Here is a 22101-nt window from a genome sequence, read left to right on the forward strand (position 1 = left end):
TAATCAACAGCAGCAGCAATAACCAAAAGCAGCAGCAATAACAGCAGCAGTAGCAATAACCAACAGCAGTAATAACAGCAGCAGTAATAACCAAAAACAGCACCAATAACCATCAGCAGCAATAACCAACAGCAGCAGTAATAACCAAAAGCAGCAACAATACCAGCAGCAGCAGCAATAACAGTAGCGGTAACTAGCTGCTGCAGCAGAATAGCAGATCTGTTCCACCAAGACCACACATATCAACATTGCCATATCCATTACCGTGCCAAACACTCGAGTTGTCATGACAGAAGTTCATTTAAGCACTGGCACAGGGAGTCTATGGGACTGAAGTCATTCAGTGATAGAGCTGGGTAGATCTGGGTGTCATCTGCATAACTGAGATGAGCAACATTGTTATTTTTAATTATTTGGCCTAGTGGGAGCATATACAAACTGGACAGTAGAGCCGCAAGGGTTGAACGTTGTGGAACTCCATGTGTCATAGCAGTTCAGTCAGATTCGTAACTGCCTATACTCACAAAGTACCCTTTTCCTTCTAAATATGACCTGAACCATCTAAGCACCATCTCAGACAGTCCTACCCATTTTTCCAGTCTGTTGAGGAGTATGTTGTTGGTATACCAACAACACTGAAATTTTGCCGGCACCAGCATTTAATATCTTAATCAATGCCGTCTCTGTGCTGTGATATGTTTGGAAACCAGAATGGAAGTTGTCCAAATAGTCATTTGAGTCTAGGAATTTGCTCATCTGATTGAAAACAACCTTCTCTACTAACTTGCCAATGAAGGGGAGATTTGTGATAGGTCTATAGTTTTTCAAAACCGACTTATCCAGATTGCACTTCTTTAGAAGAGGCCTGATAACTCAAATTTTTAAGGACCTTGGGAAAATGCCTGAAATGTTAAAATGGATTTCTAGCTTTGTTTTCTGCCACATACATTCAGCTTTCCTGCATTTTCTATTCATGTGTTTACATAGAAGTCTTAAAATCGCCATTAAACAGAAGTTGCAATAGTCTTTTCTCCCCATTGTGCCGTATATCCCAGTGAAACGCTTCTGGAACAAGAACAAATGTAGGGCGGGGCTTGATTTTGTCTGTGGGGAATTGATTGGATGGTTGTGGTTTGCTATTGGTGGATCTCATGTGAGTGACAGGTTGCCCCGCCCTCGACATCAGAGAAGAGATGCTGCAAGAGGGAGGAGAAGATATTCTGATTCAAGATTATGAGGAACATGAATTTAAAACAATAATGATGTGCACCGATAAATGCACTGCAATATTCCATAAAAAAAATAAGAATTGACCAAAATATTCCATATAAAAAAACAAGAACATTTTGATTTCATGGGGACTTTATAGGCAGCAGTGAACAAAAAAACATTTACTTGGTAGGGATTAGTGAGAGATACTGTGATAAAATACATTTTGGAATTAAAAACTTTGACTAACATTGTAAGAGGTTCACAGAAAAAATAAAAATGATAAAAATGGCACACAGTAACAGTCCGAATGAGCCGTGTTGTCTGCTAACCTGTAACCTGGTGTTTGTGCAGGTGCTGCGAGTATCGGAAAGGGCATCGGCGGGATTTTATTCTCCCATTTCTCTCGCTCACCCAGCCTGCCGTCAACCGGGGATTCTGGGATGGGTGACAGTGAGGACAGCCAAAGCACTTTTGCATATTCAGCCATATCTCCATCCTCTTCCTCCTCTTTATTTGATGCAGCAGGTGTGTACAGCCAACGGTTTCCACAAACATAATAATCATAAATGTTTCTTGAGCAGCAAATCATCATATTAGAATGATTTCTGAAGGATCATGTGACACTGAAGACTGGAGTAATGATGCTGAAAATTCTGAATAAATTACACTTTACTATATATTCACATAGAAAACAGCTGATTTACATTGTAATAATATTTCACTGTTTTTACTGTGTTTTTGATTTTAAAAAATGCAGCCTTAGTGAGCAGAAGAGACTTATTTAAAAAAAAAAAAAAAAAAACATTGCAAAATCTTTTAAATCTCAGTGTAATTCACCTAGAAATGACGGTTTTGTCATCATTTGCTCATGGTTTTGGTTGTTGTGTGTCACAGTTGAGATGGAGCATCGCATGGACTTCGAGCTTCGGGAGGGTTTGGTGGAGAGCCGCTATTGGTCAGCTGTGACCTCACACACGGCCTATTGGACCTCCCACGACGTCGCCCTGTTCCTCCTGACATTCATATACAAACAACAGAGCACAGAGCAGGCAGGAAACGCCTCACACAATAAAGACTGATCCATCCTAGGACACTTTAAAGAACACTTGGTGCCTCTGAGTTTCTTTCCTAAGCCTTCCGTACGGACAGAGGCTGGACTATGCAAAGCTGCATTATTAGGAAACTGTAATATTTTTTATATAATGTAAGTCCAAAGAAGATCCGTAGGAAGTATATGCAGCAGACACGCACAGACATTCACGCGGCTCTATTGGTCAGCAGAACATGATAAACCCCTAATAATGACCGGCACTTATTTAAATGTGTACGTTTTATAGATACCTTTGTTTTGACCTGAGAAATCAATGTCTGTTTAATGCAATAACATGTTTAACAATATGCATAACTAAATGTTTATTGTTAACACAGTTGTATTTTTATGCAGAAGGGTTCGTTGTGCCCTCACAACTAGATAATTTATTTATTTTATTGACTCGGTGCACATGATTATGAATGATTATGGATGGCTTGGGAAGAGATTTCCACTTGCTGCTGGCACAGTTTTTATAGCCAAATCATTCCATCATTGAATCTCACAAAACTTGGCATGGGCTGCAATCTGTTTCGGGAAGATTGTCCCTTCACTCGTACTGTAGTTTTAGTGTTTATATGTGCCACAAATAACAACACTATTAACATGTAGACGCTAGCTCATGGAAAACATGGTATTTAGGCTAGACTCTATAGATGTCATGTCTGCAGGTTAAAGTGCGATGGGGCTCGAGACTGTTCTGTCGTGTAGTTTCATGTTCCTGTTCCTCTGTTTATATGTCCATATAGGTCACATGTTTATGAAAAGTGTCGATGCTACTGATACTGGTGTTTGGTTCATCTGTTCACCTGCACTTTAAGAGCAGAAATGTCCAAGACGTGAAGGACAATAAGAAGTGAATTGGTTTAGATTGAGACTGGCAAGAGTGGCATTATCTGTATTTTTTTATTTTTTACCCATTAGACCTGTGTTTCCCAGCCTGTTTTTGTCTTATGTATCCCACGTGCCCATCATAAACTTTATCAACTACAGAAACGTGTTCCTATTAACTCGTGTTACACTGGATCTTAGTGAGTTTTGCTGTTACTGTTATTAAACTGCCTATTTTTATTTATAAATGAAATCATTCAACAGTGGTAAATGATTTGCCGTTTTATGTGGTGCGATTTAAGAATCACTAAGTAGGAAAAATTTACATTTTATTCATTCAGCAGATGCTTTTATCCAAAGTGACCTACAGAAGAGGAACAAAAACAATGCAAACATCACCAGATAAAGAGGTTTTAATGAGAATCGGACATTGGAGGTCTGTTATATAAGATTAACTCCATAAAATAAAGAGAAAGTTAACATTAATCGATAACGATAACACATATATGTACTACACAAGTTTTATGTTTCTGTTTTACAGGTTTATACACAAAGCAAAGTCTTGTCAACATCTCAACATTTAAGTTGGGAATCACTGTTCTTGTGTGCGTGTGTCTGTGTTGTGAGTGTGCGTTTTTGTGTTTGTGCAAGTGAGAATGAGTGAGTGTGTGTGTGCCTGTGTGTGTGAGCGAGAGAGTGTGAGTGTGTGTGGTTATCTGTGAAATGGGTTGCATGTTATATCAGTGACATCTGACAAATATTGTGTTTTCCTGTGTCAAATATATATATATATATATATAATATATATATATATGGCATTATCCATGTTTGGTTATCTGCACCAGCAGTCATTTTCTTAAGGGTTTCTCAAGTAAAACAGAGAAATAAATAGCTTAAGTTTACCTGTTTTTGGGTACAACGTTTATGTATGTATTAGTTCATAGCGGGGCAACATTGCTCTTGTTTGAACTTTGCTGCTCTTTTCAGTGCTCAAATAAAAAAAAACAATAATAATAAAGTTGTTGAAAACTGGTCAGTGTCTATGATGAAGTGTGTGGGATAAGTAAATCTGCATCTGATTATGATCTCAATGTAATTGCACTTCTGGCGAGTAATGAGAGTTAAAACACGTATTACATGAGCATCCTTCAGCACACTGCATTTAGCACCTGTGACTCAGACAAAGTTTGGCCACTAGATGGCAGCCATCATTTGACACTTCTCATCTTCCAGCAGCCCATCTTTGTTTCAGTGCATCTCCTTTTACAGCTACCAGCAGATTTGCATTCACTTTGCATAAGCTTTGAGTGAGTAAATGGCCTATATTTGCTCTTTTTATGTCTTTAGAGACAATCATTGTTACATCATAATGAGCAAATATATATATAAAAATTGTACATTTCACATTAACAGGAAGCACCGCTGCTGCTGTTGTACTGCTTCAAAGAGCTGAAGCCCTGATAAACAACGTCCTCAACAATACAAGAGCACTTTTATAGAAACATTTCTAAAGTTTCAAGGTCAAATTGAGTAAGTTCCCATCACAGCTCGTACACACACAGAAACACCTCTTCATTTCCCTGTGCTCTGCCTCACGGCCTGTTTACACGGTAATTAAAACACAGCCTAAAAAGGCAATGGCTCCCCTGCCAGAACAGAGCAGAGAGGGTATAAATTCTTCTGATGCAGTCCACGGCTGAGGCCCAGATTCCTCTACGCTGGACAACTCATGTTTGAGCTGTATTTGTAATACTGAAATGCTTTTGGGTGAAAGGCTTATCCTTATTTTTATTTTTACATCTGAAAAAGCATATTCTGGTTTTAGCTTAAAAGAAAAAACTTAATTCCATCACAGGCTACTATAGTTATGTTGATGGAACCAAATCTTTTAGATAGCAAACCTGAATAATACAGAATTAGCAGAGAAGATAGATAGACAGACAGATAGATAGATAGATAGATAGATAGATAGACAAATGGATTATAGGGCTTATTCAGTGTAATTTGTACTAGTTCTAGTCAACCATAGGTATCTTACCACATTTTATTCCCATAAAAGGCAGTTCCTACACTCCAGTAGTGAAATAATATTCCAGATGGCCTGTTAACTCTTGGATTCACTCCCATGGAAAAGCTTTGAATAACTAATTCGACAATTGTGTATTTTATTAGGCTACTGTTAACTCTTTGTTATCAGAGATGGCAATAATTTAAACACAAATAACCCATTCAAAACTGACAATTGGTCTGCCTTTTTTAAAGGAAAGTTAACTGATGTCAGTATTCATTAGAAATAGTTATAGGCCTATGAGAAAGTGAATGATGACTGGAAAACAAGATCTAACAGTAGATTTGCATTTTGTTATTTTTCTGCTTAACAATGTTTTTTTTAATGGTGAATTTCACACATTAATAGGAATAATAATCTGCAGCTACAGTATGTGACAATTTTTCCAAGGTCTGATTCCAGCTAAGAAAAACATGTTCTACAAAAAAGCAACCCAATAAATACACATTGCCTACGTTTAAGCTCGTTTAACAAATGTTAGAAGTAAAAATTAAACATTTAAGTAATTAATTATTTCAAGTAATGGACCAGTGTCTGTTGTCCTGTTTCCACCGTAACGGCTCTGGATCTCGTGCCGGAGATGACTCGCGTTCGGTGGGGGAACTGATAACTTCAGACCGACACCTGCGTTTCACTCGTAGCTGAAAAAAGCTGTGACTGACTCCATAACCTGTCCATAAATAATCTGTGTACAATTCTGAGAACAACATTTTATGCACGGCATCAGGCGTTTCCATCATGTGAAAAGAGCGACGCGACACTCTTTAAGGTGACTCACATCGCACCCCTGTATGTTGCTTTGCATAGAATTAAACGATATACAGAACAATAACGAATTTTTAGATAAAATTAAATGTACACAAACCTGTATTTTACTGAAGACATGCACCAATTTGACAGAGCTGCACTGCTCTCTCCTGAAGAGGGCGCAAAAACCCCGCGATAAATAACTCAACCCCTGGGTTGTTACGTCCGACCCAGGATCTGAATAACACAGAAACTACCCAAACGCCGGGTTGTTACGTCTGACCCAGGATCTGGGTAACACAAAAACTACCCAAACGCCGGGTTGTTACGTCTGACCCAGGATCTGGGTAACACAAAAACTACCCAAACGCTGGGTTGTTACATCTGACCCAGGATCTGAGTAACACAAAAACTACCCAAACACTGGGTTGTTACGTCCGACCCAGGATCTGAATAACACAAAAACTACCCAAACGCCGGGTTGTTACGTCCGACCCAGGATCTGGGTAACACAAAAACTACCCAAACGCTGGGTTGTTACGTCTGACCCAGGATCTGGGTAACACAAAAACTACCCAAACGCCGGGTTGTTACGTCTGACCCAGGATCTGGGTAACACAAAAACTACCCAAACGCTGGGTTGTTACGTCCGACCCAGGATCTGAATAACACAGAAACTACCCAAACGCCGGGTTGTTACGTCCGACCCAGGATCTGGGTAACACAAAAACTACCCAAACGCCGGGTTGTTACGTCTGACCCAGGATCTGGGTAACACAAAAACTACCCAAACGCTGGGTTGTTACATCTGACCCAGGATCTGAGTAACACAAAAACTACCCAAACACTGGGTTGTTACGTCCGACCCAGGATCTGAATAACACAAAAACTACCCAAACGCCGGGTTGTTACGTCCGACCCAGGATCTGGGTAACACAAAAACTACCCAAACGCCGGGTTGTTACGTCTGACCCAGGATCTGGGTAACACAAAAACTACCCAAACGCCGGGTTGTTACGTCTGACCCAGGATCTGGGTAACACAAAAACTACCCAAACGCCGGGTTGTTACGTCTGACCCAGGATCTGAGTAACACAAAAACTACCCAAACGCCGGGTTGTTACGTCTGACCCAGGATCTGAATAACACAAAAACTACCCAAACGCCGGGTTGTTACGTCTGACCCAGGATCTGAATAACACAAAAACTACCCAAACGCCGGGTTGTTACGTCTGACCCAGGATCTGGGTAACACAAAAACTACCCAAACGCCGGGTTGTTACGTCTGACCCAGGATCTGAATAACACAAAAACTACCCAAACGCTGGGTTGTTACGTCTGACCCAGGATCTGAATAACACAAAAACTACCCAAACGCCGGGTTGTTACGTCTGACCCAGGATCTGAATAACACAAAAACTACCCAAACGCCGGGTTGTTACGTCTGACCCAGGATCTGAATAACACAAAAACTACCCAAACGCCGGGTTGTTACGTCTGACCCAGGATCTGGGTAACACAAAAACTACCCAAACGCCGGGTTGTTACGTCTGACCCAGGATCTGAGTAACACAAAAACTACCCAAACACTGGGTTGTTACGTCTGACCCAGGATCTGAATAACACAAAAACTACCCAAACGCCGGGTTGTTACGTCTGACCCAGGATCTGAATAACACAAAAACTACCCAAACGCCGGGTTGTTACGTCTGACCCAGGATCTGGGTAACACAAAAACTACCCAAACGCCGGGTTGTTACGTCTGACCCAGGATCTGAATAACACAAAAACTACCCAAACGCTGGGTTGTTACGTCCGACCCAGGATCTGAATAACACAAAAACTACCCAAACGCCGGGTTGTTACGTCTGACCCAGGATCTGAGTAACACAAAAACTACCCAAACACTGGGTTGTTACGTCTGACCCAGGATCTGAATAACACAAAAACTACCCAAACGCCGGGTTGTTACGTCTGACCCAGGATCTGGGTAACACAAAAACTACCCAAACGCCGGGTTGTTACGTCTGACCCAGGATCTGGGTAACACAAAAACTACCCAGACGCCGGGTTGTTACGTCTGACCCAGGATCTGGGTAACACAAAAACTACCCAAACACTGGGTTGTTACGTCTGACCCAGGATCTGAATAACACAAAAACTACCCAAACGCCGGGTTGTTACGTCTGACCCAAGAGCTGGGTAACACAAAAACTACCCAAACACTGGGTTACGTCTGACCCAAGAGCTGGGTAACACAAACACTACCCAGACACTGTAAAAATAACCCAAAAATGACCCAAAAGGCTCAACCCAGGACTTGGGGAGAAAAAAATATTTTAGTGTAAGAACGTTTTGCTAACATTCCCATTGAGGTATGAAAACGTTATTTCTGAATGTTCTCTGAACGTTCAAAACTTGATTTATTTATGTTTTAAATGCAAACATTAATGGAACATTCCATTTGATAACTTTGCAAACATTATGGGATGTCTTCTGAAAGTTCTGAAACAAGTATAGCCTAGTAGCTAACTTAAAAAAAAAATGTTAGCCAGAAATCCAAAATAAACGTTAAAACGTTCCATGAACGAAGTAGCCTGTAGGCTAAATAATGTTTTTCTGTTAACGTTTTGAGAACATTATTAAAGAACGTCAGATCATAACTGTGAGAGAACGCATTAGTTCAGAGAACGTTCCCTGAAATAAATGTTTTCAGCTTTTTAAAACAGTCACAAAGAAAAATAAGCAAATGGTTCCGTAATTTTTTTAATGAACTAATAAAAAATAACTGACATTAGTATCCATAAGAAAGACGTCAGTCATGTAGAGGTGAATGGCGACTGCAGTGATGGACTGGAGCGGAAAGCGCGAGCGGAGCGTGAGTGACGTTATCTGAGGGCGGGCGCGAGGAGAGAGAGAGAGTGTGTGTGTGAGGGAGAGAGAACGGCCACTGGACTCCATTAACGCAAAACCCTTCAGGAGCTCCGTCGCTGGACTTTGGCGATTTTTCTTTTCTCGGGAACCTTCCTCATGATAGGATTAAATACGCGGCTGAAGGAAAGAAAACGCGCAGACTGTTGAAGTTCTGGGAAGTGAACTGGTGTTTTGTGGATTTGCTTCGGCGTATTTGTGAAGGTTAGTGAACGCTATGATTTCACTCCTCTCAGGATTTGTCTGGCGTACTCCACAACTCTGAATAAAACCCTCACCGTTGCACTGCTCGAACCCGACTGGCTACTTCGCTTCGGAAACCTACTCTCGTATTCGGCCAGAAAGCGAGTAAACTAACTTTCGCGGTCGTTTCTGTGTGTTTTCTCTCACTGACCGACTGTCTTTATTTAGTTGGCATTTGGAGCGGGGCTGCTGACGTCACCCGAGCCCTAGCTCAGAGATTGACCGTTAGTCGCAGGAGCTGCAGGTTTATGTCATTTATTAAACTACTACATTTAGTTCACACACACATCTAGAAATAACACTAATTCCATTCAGTTTAAATGTGACAAACTTTACAGTGTATATCTAATATTTATATAGTAATTCTAATACTCTTATCCATTTGAGAGCTTTTATTTAGTCGTTTATTTACACATTTACTTGATGAAGTATTATTTTATCTGCTCACATTAACTCAAAATGTGGTGTGTGTGCTCTCTATAATGTCCAGAAATGTCATCTAGGTGGGCAGCTCGCTATCTCTTGAGATCTGTGTCTCAATCTCGAGGGCTTTGCTTTGGCCTGTTGGACACTTGTTGCTGAAGTAGATCATAATGGTTGTGATGTTTTGCCACTGTTTCTAAAGGATGGCGTTGGACGGTATACGGATGCCGGATGGCTGCTACGCGGATGGGACATGGGAACTGAAGATGCATGTGACGGACCTCAACCGGGATGTGTCTCTCCGAGTCACCGGGGAAATTCACATCGGCGGTGTGATGCTCAAACTCGTGGAGAAACTTGGTACGTACACGGGTTCCACCCTTCATTTGAGTTTGCTGAGCCGAGTGATGCTCGTGTCTACTGCGGTTTCATTGACTCATGGTCGCCTTACACATGATTATTCACTGGAAACTGAATTACAGCACACAGATTCAACTGTAATTCATCATACACTGCATTCAGACATCCTCTGTAAACTTTCATGTGATTCATGGTGCTTTCTAATAATAGACTGATATCGACCAGACTGTTTTAATTAGCTGATATTTGTTCAAAGCCTACCAACAGTATTGTGGTGGTTAGCTGTCATTAAGTTGTATTGTTTAAGGGGTCCTTGATTATGATTTCACTTTTTTAACTTTAGTTAGTGTGTAATGTTGCTGTTTGAGCATCTGCAAAGTTACGACGCTCAAAGTTCAATGCAAAGGGAGATATTTTCTCTGTTTAAGGACTACAACAAACGGCTGTTAGGGACTACAACGAGCTTCTTCCCAGGTTGGTGACATCACTAACCCTAAAATTTACATAAACCCCGCCCTTGAGAACACACAACAAAGGGGGTGAGGCCATGTTGGGCTGCTTTAGAGAAGAGGAAGAGTTGTTGTAGTAGAGTGTTGTTGTCATGCCGTCATTTTACGCCGGACTGCTTCACAAACGAGGGTCAATTCAACACAAAAGATTAACATGCTAGTGGATGAGTTGAATCAACTCCACAGCAACTACATAAATTTATCCACTAACCATTCAGAAACGTCTAAAAGTTGTAACTTCTTCCTGAGTCTCTCCATCAGTGTCGACTCCGGTTTGAACAATGTAAGGCTGAACACCGTCGTCATTTCGGCTGCATGAGATTGTCCAGCTTTGTTGTTGTTGAGCGACCGAAGCGCGAGCTGTTAAAGCTCCGCCCTCTTCTGGAAAGGGGGCCGGGAGCAGCAGCTCATTTGCATTTAAAGGGACACACACAAAAACGGCATGTTTTTGCTCACACCCAAATTTAACAAGCTATAATAAATGATCTGTGGGGTATTTTGAGCTGAAACTTCACAGACACATTCTGTGGACACCAGAGACTTATATTACATCTTGTGAAAGGAGCATTATAGGTCCCCTTTAAGGGTTGTTTTAATAATCATCCTAATTCTACACTCTTGCAAATAAAGGTTTTTACTAGCATTGATGGTTGCATGAAGAACCTTCAACATTCTCTTTTTTAAGGATCTTTATAGTGCTTTAAATTATTAAAATGATTCTTTGTGCTTCGCTGAAAGGTTCTTTAGGGGTAAAAACTGATTCTTATATGGCATCACTGCAAAAAAAAGGGTTTTGAAAGCTTTATTTTAAGACTGTATGACAATAGACAGCTTTAGCGGTAATGACACAGAGGAACGATATTGTTGAAATCGCTTATGAGTCATTCAGAATCCACTGATAGAAAGGGCGTGGATTCATAAATCAGTTTTATATCCGGTATCAGCCTATAGATTTAATGAAAAAACGATTATTCTTTTGCATTATTAAATGGATGCGTTTGTGTCATATATTAAGACTAATTTATTTTGGTTAGAAAACAAACGTTTGTAATGATATTAAATGTGGCATAATTTGCTTCCTGACAATTTCCTTGCAATTCATCCTTGTTGTTTGTAACTATAGAACAAAACAGCCTTTGTTTTCCATGCTCTTCCCACTCCATGAAGACAGAAGATGGAGAACACATGTCCACTGAACCTCCCTTACATTATTAGCAGCTACATTTTTCTGGATGTGTTTCTGAGTTGTTCGGTGTGTTCGTGAAGCACTGAGGTGAGACAACTCCTTGAACGCAGTCGGCACTTAACAGTGTCTGAAAACAAAGTGTTGCTGTAAACTCTCAGCTGTGGCATCTGTTGTTTTCTTCTTTGCTGGTGAAGGAGGCACACCGGGACCTCCTGTGGCTCTACCTTCATCTTTGACCAAAGATGTAAAAACCCCAGCTTTGTTTGAGGGTAAATGTGTGAGAAAACTCATCTAGTCATGGTCATTAGGAGCTAGTTAGCCAAGCTCATGCATTAACCCTGTAAACTCTTCAGGAATGTGTAGTGCTGGTATGAGAGAGGTTGTGCTAGTTTAGAGCACATGTTAGCTATTAACCCATCAGAGAGAGAGACTTTAAACTGCATTTCTCAGGGCTGTGACACAAACATGCTGCTTGGAGCTTAACAAAAATGCTGTTGTACTCCTCTGTGCTTCGTTAATGTCTTTTGGTGTTGAGAAATATTGTCTTTTGGCTCATTAACCTTAAAGCTATCATTTTCTAAGGCGTCTAAATGATCAACATGATCTGAACTTTGCTACAGTCCTTCTGTCGTCTGATTGATAGTTTAGACTTTATAAAGTAAAAGATCTTTTAGTATAACTGTACAAACGTCCTCCTTCAGCTCGTGCTTCACGTGTCTTTCTGCTGTGAAATCTGTGCTGATTTTATCAAGTAAACGTAAGAATAACTTTGATATTGTTAGTAATATTTCAACTGGACTGAAGCAGCTTCGCTTTACTTGATTATCCAGACATCATTTTATAGAAAAATCGTGAGTGTCAAATATGATCATCATCTTTTGATGAAGGTCTCAAAATCTCTCAATCATCATTGTATTGCATTATATGTTTTAAAACTACAGAGATTTGATCATAAAACTAAGCATCTAAATATCATCTTACTAAGACATATTATTGGCAGATATTGATATTTATATGCATTGTATGTCAGTATCTGCTATAGTGTTATAAAGATCTCATTGATTTACAAGCATCAGAATTTCATTTTACTTTTGGTCCATATTAATATCAGCATCTGCACCGAATTGAATATTTCTGCTCAGTTTGGGGCTCTGAATAAAATTAGGCAGTTTTTTTCCCCCATATTCTCACTGTATCAGACTATATGAGCCATAAAAGCCTGGTGTATCAAATATGATACTCAACAAACAAACAAAAAACACAAGCAGGTTTTCTTTTAAATACTTTGTCTAAATGTTCAGTAAACTGTTCCATTTAGAAAAAGCAGATTTTTCTTACTTCATAGGTCATGCTGTACAGGGTTAAACAGATCAGCAGTACAGTGAGTTCTTGGATGCTTTGTGCTCTTGGTATGCCAAATAGATAATATGCACATATGTTGATGCTTATTTTCTATTTTGACATACTGTGGAATCTGAAGTCGATTCTGGATAAATTGAGAATCAGGAGTTTTTTGTTTCAAATAGAGATCACGATTCTTCCGCGATTCTGAACAGACAAAATAACAAAATGTTAATTTCTGCAGTCTATTTAAAAATGTTTAATTATTCTGAATGAATTATTAAAAAAACAAAAAACAAACAAACAAACAAACAAACAAAAAAAAAACGGTTTGAGTGAATGATTCAATGACTCATAAATACTTCACTTGTTTCATTACTGGATGAATCAGCATTTTTTTGAACAAATCTCTTGAATGATTCAATGACAAATACATATTTTAACAGTCTCTTGTCGCCACCTACTGGTGTAACGATGTAATTGATACAATCATTATTTAAAGCATCAAGTTACTTTCAAAAGGTGAATTACTCTATTTTGATCGCTTCCGTAGACATCAGTGTTTATATCTGAACTATAAACTTTTATCCCAGTTCTGCGATAATATGAATTATTGTAACACAGAAATATCAATATTGTGTGGTTGAAAAGACTGTAAAGCTGTTTCTCTCTCTGGGTCAGCGGCAGCGCCAACTCAGATCTGAATGTTCGCTGTATCGTACTTGTCAAAGGTTTAATAGACGCAGGAGAATCGTTGTCATTTATGAATAAGATCGCTTGTGTGTTTGAATCAAGATCACGGATCTTTTAACGATTAATCGTGCAGCTCTGATCTGAAGTAATGGATAAGGTGAAACCATCATAGTGTGAGAATTGTTTTGAGGAATGAAGAAGCTGTGTCTTGCATGGCAGGGTTAACTGGAGGAATAAAATTTGTTGTTTGTTTTTCTCTTGAGCTGTTTGCCACTAATCTTTCCCTTCATCCTGCTGTAACATTGGTGCATATAAAGAACAGATGCCTCTAAATTGTTCTCAAATGACCGTCATCACATGTTTTCATGAGCTCTGTGATTGGAGGAAAGGGGTCGAATGACTCTTCTTTGTGACTTTCATTTTACTCTTGTAAGATAACTGTAAGCTCGACCAGTCTGTCCTGCTTTAAGAAGACAAAGATGCCATACGCCTCTGGCGTTTATGACCTTCCTGTTTCATGAAATGCATTCTGTACCCTTGACTTGATATGCCTGTCCTGCACATCCTTCATTTACATTTATAGCGTATTGAAATGAAGTGTGTTGTTTGGTCTTCACTACACTTTGGAACTGATGTGTTTGAATGTTTCAGCTTCACACTACAGTGCAGTTCATTTAAACATGAATTAAAAAGAGAAAAAGTGCAACAGGTTCACTTTACTTCAACAGTTGTGCAATTCCAAATAGCGTGTCCGTTTCTAACAAATTAATGAACTTGCTTCACTCACTTGAATGCTTGCAGAAACACTTTTGCCAGAATTAGCCTATAAATAAGAGTCCTGAGCTCGGCTATACTACATAATCTATATTTCCTGTTATTTTTTCACGGTGACCGGGAGGGGACATGTTCGGTTCACTTAGTTTTGTCATGGCCATGTTGTATCAACTCATGGGAATGTGGTAATATGATGTGGCCACGAGGTCATTTTGTCGAGGTAAAGTCATCCTTATGTCGTGGTCACACGATGAGAAGTCGTGGCCTCGAGATCTGATGTTGAGGGGAAAAAAAGACTGAAAACTAAGTTAGCACCACAACTTTCAGGGATATTGTGAAACTGTGGAAGAGGACCTCAGACCCTCCCAAGGGGGGAACAAAAGATTTGGACATTTTAAGGTTAAATGCATCAATTTAGTGCACTTTGAGAGTTCAAAAATAAGAGCTCCAACCCCTTTTCAGAGTAAAAAGTCTTTGCACTTCCCTTTGAAATATGCAGCGCAACAGACTAGATACTTATTTAATTAATTTGCAGGCTTTTGTGATTTGCTAAAGCCACTAAATCGTATCACGCTTTCGATTTTAGCTAGTTTGCAAGATGCTTTGCCAAAGCAATGCCGCGGAGACCTTTGTTATGGGAAGTGCAAAAATATTTTCAGTTCGTCATGAAATTCTGTCGGCACAGAGTCTGTGCAATTAATTGGACAGAGACACATAGTAAAAGACATTTCACCTCTCTTATGTTCAAATTAGGCTTTGATTTGGTAAATTGAACGCAAGGAAAGTCAGTGTCATTTTAGTATCGTTGAGATACTATTATGAGATATTTTTTTACATATGTCTATATAGTTTAGTAATTTTTATTTCAGTTTTAGTTATTTTACTGCATCAGTTTAAACTAAATGAAAATGAGAAGCAACATTTTTCAAGTAACATTTTTCATGGCTTTAGTTTCAGGTAACTATAATAACCCTGGACCAAGTACCATTCCCAGGATTACTCTGGTCTGTGTGAACAAGAGCCCATGCTGTGTAGTGTGTGTTGTAGTGATGATGTTAGTTATTGTGCGACTGTTTGACCGGAGGATGGAGGAGGAGAGTGTTTGCACGCAGACAAAGAAAAACAAAGCTGTGAATGGAAATAATCCGTGGTCAGGTAGCTGCTCATCATGAACCATGAGCTTTGCGCCTACTCAACGTGATGTAATTGTTTTCTTGGTTAAATCCTGGCAAAAAAGTTTATTCCCTTTATACCTTTCAACACCCTCAATATAGCCGCCCATGTTCATCTGTTCTCTGTCCTGAACATCTGAAGGTTTTCTAATGGAATAAATGGAAATGCCAGGAAAGCACTCTCTCATTGATTACAGTGCTCATTTCCTGAAACAGCATTTCAGCAGATTCTATTTAATAATTAATGATCAGGAGCCATGATGGCTTATATTTGACACTGACCTTCAGTTTTGCCAGTTCAGAGGTACAGCAAGTATAAAGTTTATTTGATTTGGCTGGAATTGTACCTGCTGCACTACCTTATTTTGACTCAACATGTGCTTCAGAAAAGATACACGAGGAAGTCAAGTGTCAGAGACTGATATCTGGATGATGGTTCATTTGTTTTCTAGATTTCTTTCTTTAGCACTTATTTTAGCAAGAATGTGTTTAATGCTGATAATTACTATTAGAGTTTTTATTTAGATAATGTTCTGCCCATAACTGAGGGTTGACATCACATGTTTCTAAAGCACCATACACATCTGTCAGTGTAAATTACATGTCTTGTCTGTCAAATTTGTAATCTCAATGGCCCGTTCCTGATAAGCATTTTATGGTTATGTAGGTTTGTCAAGTTAAACCAAACTTTTATTTTGACGGATTGCAGTGAAGACCTTTTGAGTTTCTGTGTGTTTATGATATGACGATAGTTTTTCTCAAACGAAATGGTTAAATGCTCATGAAGTGACTCTCAGGGTGGCCCCGGAGATGAAGTTCATGCTTTCACGTCCTCATATAGTGAGGCGGCAGAGGCTAAAAACACGGCGAGCGTCACGCATGCTTCAGTGTGTGTATGAGAAATGAAACCGCGCGTCTGCGCCATTCATTCACACAGAGACACTTTTTGCGGTTTAATATTCACAGACGCTAGTCAGTATCGCGATTTGATTTAAGTGTACTGACCTGCTTTTTATTTATTCATCAAATTTGACAAAATCTGTGACATTACACGCTATACAGTAAATTTAGTTTTTATGAATGGATCCCGCAATGTCGTCAACGTTTGCTTCGCGGAAACCTAGTTATGTTACTAAAGGAATTTTTAATAAAGTGTACTAGTGTTTTTCTATTCAAAAGACAACGTTTTGTAGTTTACTACAGCGCACTGCTTTCACATGCAGTATGAAGCAGGCACAAGACCGACTAGTCGTTCAGACAACCCATCTGCAATTGATTTTGAAAATGATAGTTTTGGTCTGCCGTCTCTCCATCATACACAAGTCATGTTTCAGAGACTGAATATAGTACCATCCCCTCCTTCATTCTTTTTCCTTTCGCAGTGCTGTTTAAATCATAATATTTCTTAAGAGTAAGTGGAGACATCATAAATGAAGCAGGGCACATTTTGTACAGACTCTGTGGCAAACGCTTCGAGTCTATAATAGAGTAAGACTCTGCAGTGTGTCATACTGTGAGTGCTGGCCAAAAGAAACCCTGCCCTCTTAAGGCAGTGAAGAAACACACACACATGCTCTCCTTCACTAATACTGGTGAAGGGAGCGTATATTATTAGAATGTGAAACGGAAACCCTAAAAAGTAAGCGAGCTCAAGATGACATCATTGGGAAGGACTTTTATCTGAGCCCTGTTGACCGAACCGTCAGTTGTTCCAAACGTTTGGTTAGTCACGAGGAACCGTAACGGAGGTTGGATGACAAATGATGATCGAGATTCTCCACTATGGGCAGAAGGGCTTTAGGTGGGGTTTCACATGCATATCGAGCCCAGTTTTGTGACGTGGGAGAGGAAACAGGAAATGACTTCGGACGTTTGGCTTGTTCCCTGGATGTTGCCGTCATCCTGGTATTTTTTGCTGCTGCGCACAGATTCTTTCATTGTTTTCATACTTAATGGCTTTGTCATAAATGACTGACGTATTTTTTTAACTGTTAAGTCTTTTTTCAGATGTTTATTACTATTCAGAGAGCGTTAACTGACCAAAATTCAGTATGGAATAGTAAAGTTTTATTTTTCCAGTTACTAAAAGGGGTCTAAAATATAACTTAAAGGTTATTGTCTTAAAGGATTAGTTAACTTCTGAATTAAAATTTCCTGGTAATTTACTCACCCTCATGTTAATCAAGATGTTTATATCTTTCTTTTTTCATTCGAAAACAAATGAAGGTTTTTGAGGAAAACATTCCAGGATTTTTCTCCATATAGTGGACTTCACTGGGGTTCAACGGGTTGAAGGTCCAAATGTCAGTTTCAGTGCAGCTTCAAAGAGCTCTACATGATCCCAGACGAGGAATAAGAGTCTTATCTAGAGAAACCATCGGCCATTTTCTAAAAAAAAAAAAAAATTATATACTTTTTAACCACAAATGCTCGTCTTGCACTGCTCTGTGATGCTCCACGCATTACGTAATCACGTTGGAAAGGTCACGCATAACGTAGGCAGAAGTACCGATCCAGTGTTTACAAAGCGAACGTGCAAAGACTAAGTCAAACGGCCTTTACAAAAAAAGGTAAAATCGGATGATTTTGAAGTTGGAGGAGAAAATGAGATGGAGTTTTTCGCCCTACCACAGTACTTCCGCCTACATCACGTGACCTTTCCAACATGATTACGTAATGCGTGGAGCATCACAGAGCAGTGCAAGATGAGCATTTGTGGTTAAAAAGTATATAATTTTTTTTTTTTTTTTAGAAAATGACCGATGGTTTCTCTAGATAAGACTCTTATTCCTCGTCTGGGATCATGTAGAGCTCTTTGAAGCTGCACTGAAACTGACATTTGGACCTTCAACCCGTTGAACCCCAGTGAAGTCCACTATATGGAGAAAAATCCTGGAATGTTTTCCTCAAAAACCTTCATTTCTTTTTGACTGAAGACAAACATCTAGGATGACATGGGGGTAAATTAGTAAATTATCAGGAAATTTTAATTCTGAAGTGAACTAATCCTTTAACTGACCAAAATCCATTATGGAATAGTATAGTTTTGTTTTTCAGGTGACTAAAAGCAGTCTAAAATATAACTAAAGGTTATCGTCTGAAAGTAAAGAATACTTATATCCTGTACTGTCCTACTGTAATCATGGCAGAGCTTCAGCCAGAGGAATGTGGAGACTGCAAGGAAATGCACGATTTATCAGAGGATGCATCATTTCCTTCTCTTTCCTTCCTTGTATCAAGAGATTTGTGGATGTTTTGCCCAATAGGACTGGGCAATATTTTGAAGTAGGCCTGTCACAATCATGAATTTTGTGCTGACGATTAATTGTCATACAAATAATTGCGATTTGACATTTTTACGTGTGGCTGTATAATTAAATAGGCCCTTATGTTTGTCTTTAATGCTGTAAAAAAATATTTTAAAAGTTAAAATATTTATTTTTTTCAACTTTAATTATGGTCCACTTTACTTTTACTCTGGACCTGAATATAATGTAATACAATATAATGCAGTCTGATTAAATCTACAAGACTTCATTTAATTTGAAGTCATTTGACATGTCGTTAACTGTGTGTGTAACAAGATTGCTTGACACTACGCAAATGTTAAATTAAAGTAAAACCAGGGCCATTACGCATGTTAATTATTGATATACGTGAGATTAACTTTTGCATGAGTTTGGCGTGAACAGAAACCCCCCCCCCCAGATAGTGTGCTACTGAACAGTATAATCTTCACACACTCTTCAGCTGCTCAGAGTGACGTTTCTATTCACTTTTACTTGCTGCAGTGGCTGGTTTGGATGAAATATCACCCTCTGAAGCATTACATAGCAGATACGTAAAATATCATAAAAATTATGAAACGATTGTGTTTACGTGGACCCTAATAATCTGATTGTTATCAGACTCGTAGCACAGGCGGAATAAAAAAGTCACATGTAAGCACTTCAGTTGTAATGAATTGGCCAAATCCAATTAAAATTTCATTCTGATTGTAAGGGCTGGATTAAACCTTTTCTAATCTGATCGAGAGGACGTAAACACTTGATTAGATTGAAACCCGAAACTGGAAAGTACTGTGCATGTGCAATGACGTAGAAATGGCGTAATGATGTATGACACATTGAACGAGCTGTTGTTGTTGAATATAGTCGGGATGCACCGATGATAGGATTTTTTTTGGGCAGATACCGATTTTAACAAACTATTATTAGCCGATTCTGATACAAATATTTGTCACTTGCTCTCTTATTTGAAGTTGTCATTAATATAGATGGTGTTTTGATCATGTTTTAAATCAGCAAAGTTCAAAAACACATGCATTAAAGGGTTAGTTCACCCAAAAATGAAAATGTCATTTATTACTCACGCTCATGTCGTTCCACACCCGTAAGACCTTCATTAATCTTCAGAACACAGATTAAGATATTTTTGATGAAATCCGATGGCTCAGTGAGGCCTGCATAGCCAGCAATGACATTTCCTCTCTCAAGATCCATTAATGTACTAAAAACATATTTAAATCAGTTCATGTGAGTACAGTGGTTCAATATTAATATTATAAAGTGACGAGAATATTTTTGGTGCGCCAAAAAAACAAAATAACGACTTATATAGTGATGGCCGATTTCAAAACACTGCTTCATGAAGCTTCGGAGCGTAATGAATCAGCGTGTTGAATCATGATTCGGATCGCGTGTCAAACCGCCAAACTGCTGAAATCACGTGACTTTGGCGCTCCGAACCGCTGATTCGACATGCTGATTCATAACGCTCCGAAGCTTCATGAAGCAGTGTTTTGAAATCGGCCATCACTATATAAGTCATTATTTTTTTTTTTTGGCGCACCAAAAATATTCTCGTCGCTTTATAATATTAATATTTCAACAAAAATATCTTAATTTGTGTTCTGAAGATGAACGAAGGTCTTACAGGTGTGGAACGCCATGAGGGTGAGTAATAAATGACATTATTTTCATTTTTGGGTGAACTAACCCTTTAAGTTGTACTAGCCAGTTTATTGGTTTAACATTTAAAATTTAACATCCATTTAACATTCAGCAGGCCAACATAAATACAACAGAACAAAGATATGAAATAAACAGTATTTTTAGGTAGGTTCAACTGTAGTTTTCAAGTACAGAAATAAAGTAAACAAATGTAAAATAACAGCATATTCTTCACTGTATGAATTAAATACATTAATCCTTATTATAGTTACAAAGTTATTGAATCAAGAGTAGTGATTGAATTTTTTTTTTGTCTTTTGTTTGATTAAGCAGCGCAGCAGGAATATTAGGCTGCTGTCACTTTAAGAGCTCGTGTAAACACTATGTTCGAATTAAACATAGCTATTGTCAAGATATATATTTTTTTCCAGCCGTCCTTGTCCATGTCGTTCAGCCTCTTGCCAACATTGAATCATTGTAGTGAATTTTAGCAATGAATTATTGTCATTATGTTAAGGTAAAGGGCAAATTCGTTTGTTTACACATTCTTTTTTCCTGGTAGTTGTAAGCTGACTGCAGCATGTGTATTTGTCCAGCTCCGTTGGTCTTCAGAGTGCTCTAATCTATGATACAGGAAGTAGTTACACTAAGAAGCAGCCCTACCCAGCACAGAGCTTTCCTGTTGCATTGATCAAATCTAGCTGTGATTTAGTGTTTAGATTTGCTTACTTACACTGAACCCCTCTGGGAGGGGAAACAGCTTGATGTCTGCTTTCAAGGCTAGCTTTAGAAGCTTAATAATCATATTATTTTAGCATAATGTATGGAAATGTACATTATTTATGGGCTTTTAGTGTTCTACAAATATTATTTGTCCAAACTGCTCCCAGTACATCTCTTAATTATTTGTGCTTCTTGAATATGCAACATAAATAAGATTGCTGGCAGTTATTTTAGTAGTCATTTACAGTGTATGTGAATGTTGAGGAAATTTTCTTGATTGTATTTCTTAGTTTCTAGTGCAGCATTATTTATTTAATTCATCTTTTTATATTTTGCCTCAAGGAATGAAACGGTTTCTGTCACACCTTTTGCTATTCTAAACTTTTAAGCCAATCTAGAAACTTCTTTTCTTTTACAGTCTTTGAACTAGGATTGTCACAATACAGAAATTTCAGTAGTTGATACCAGGGAAATTCGCTCCTTTATTTAAAACATTAAATATTGATGAAGTTTTAAAACAGTGGCATGCAGCCTTAAAGTATTTCGCCAATGAAATGCACATTGCTTACATTTTTTCATGTAATTATTCAAGAGGGCCATCAGAAACAAATAAATTAAAATGATTGATTAATATCAATGACATAATAGACTTCAGAGGGTCCATTTCGAATCAGACATTACCGATTCACGAGTGGCGATTACATTTTGATGTTTATTTTCTGTTGCATTTGTGACCATTTTAGTCAAAGTCTGCAGAATAAGAAATTCATTGTGCAGTGTAGGCAACTTTATTGATTATAACGGGAGTTTTCATAAACTGAAGCACTACACTGAAGTGATTGACAG

The 22101-nt window shown here is 38.7% G+C and overlaps 2 protein-coding genes across 51 annotated transcripts in view; both read left to right on the forward strand.

Annotated features, from left to right (window-relative positions):
- Positions 1–4165, forward strand: part of ddhd1a (DDHD domain containing 1a) — a 28985-nt gene extending 24820 nt beyond the window's left edge. Inside the window, 2 exon segments of the mRNA XM_051866901.1 lie at positions 1564–1737; positions 2107–4165. Coding sequence (XP_051722861.1) covers positions 1564–1737; positions 2107–2291 — 359 coding nt within the window. The 3' untranslated portion in view covers positions 2292–4165.
- Positions 4166–8845: 4680 nt separating this feature from the next.
- The window catches only part of fermt2 (FERM domain containing kindlin 2), a 55650-nt gene continuing 42394 nt past the window's right edge, over positions 8846–22101 (forward strand). For all 50 annotated transcript variants that reach the window (XR_007925763.1, XR_007925767.1, XR_007925769.1 and 47 more), the window contains exons 1-2: positions 8846–9083; positions 9748–9905. Coding sequence is in view for 1 of the 50 variants with exons in the window: in XM_051866916.1 (XP_051722876.1) it covers positions 9749–9905 (157 nt within the window). In the remaining 49 variants the exon portion in view is untranslated. The remainder of the gene's footprint in view (positions 9084–9747; positions 9906–22101) is intronic.

This window comes from Ctenopharyngodon idella, chromosome 17 (genome assembly GCF_019924925.1).
Source record: "Ctenopharyngodon idella isolate HZGC_01 chromosome 17, HZGC01, whole genome shotgun sequence".
NCBI classification, from domain to species: domain Eukaryota; kingdom Metazoa; phylum Chordata; class Actinopteri; order Cypriniformes; family Xenocyprididae; genus Ctenopharyngodon; species Ctenopharyngodon idella.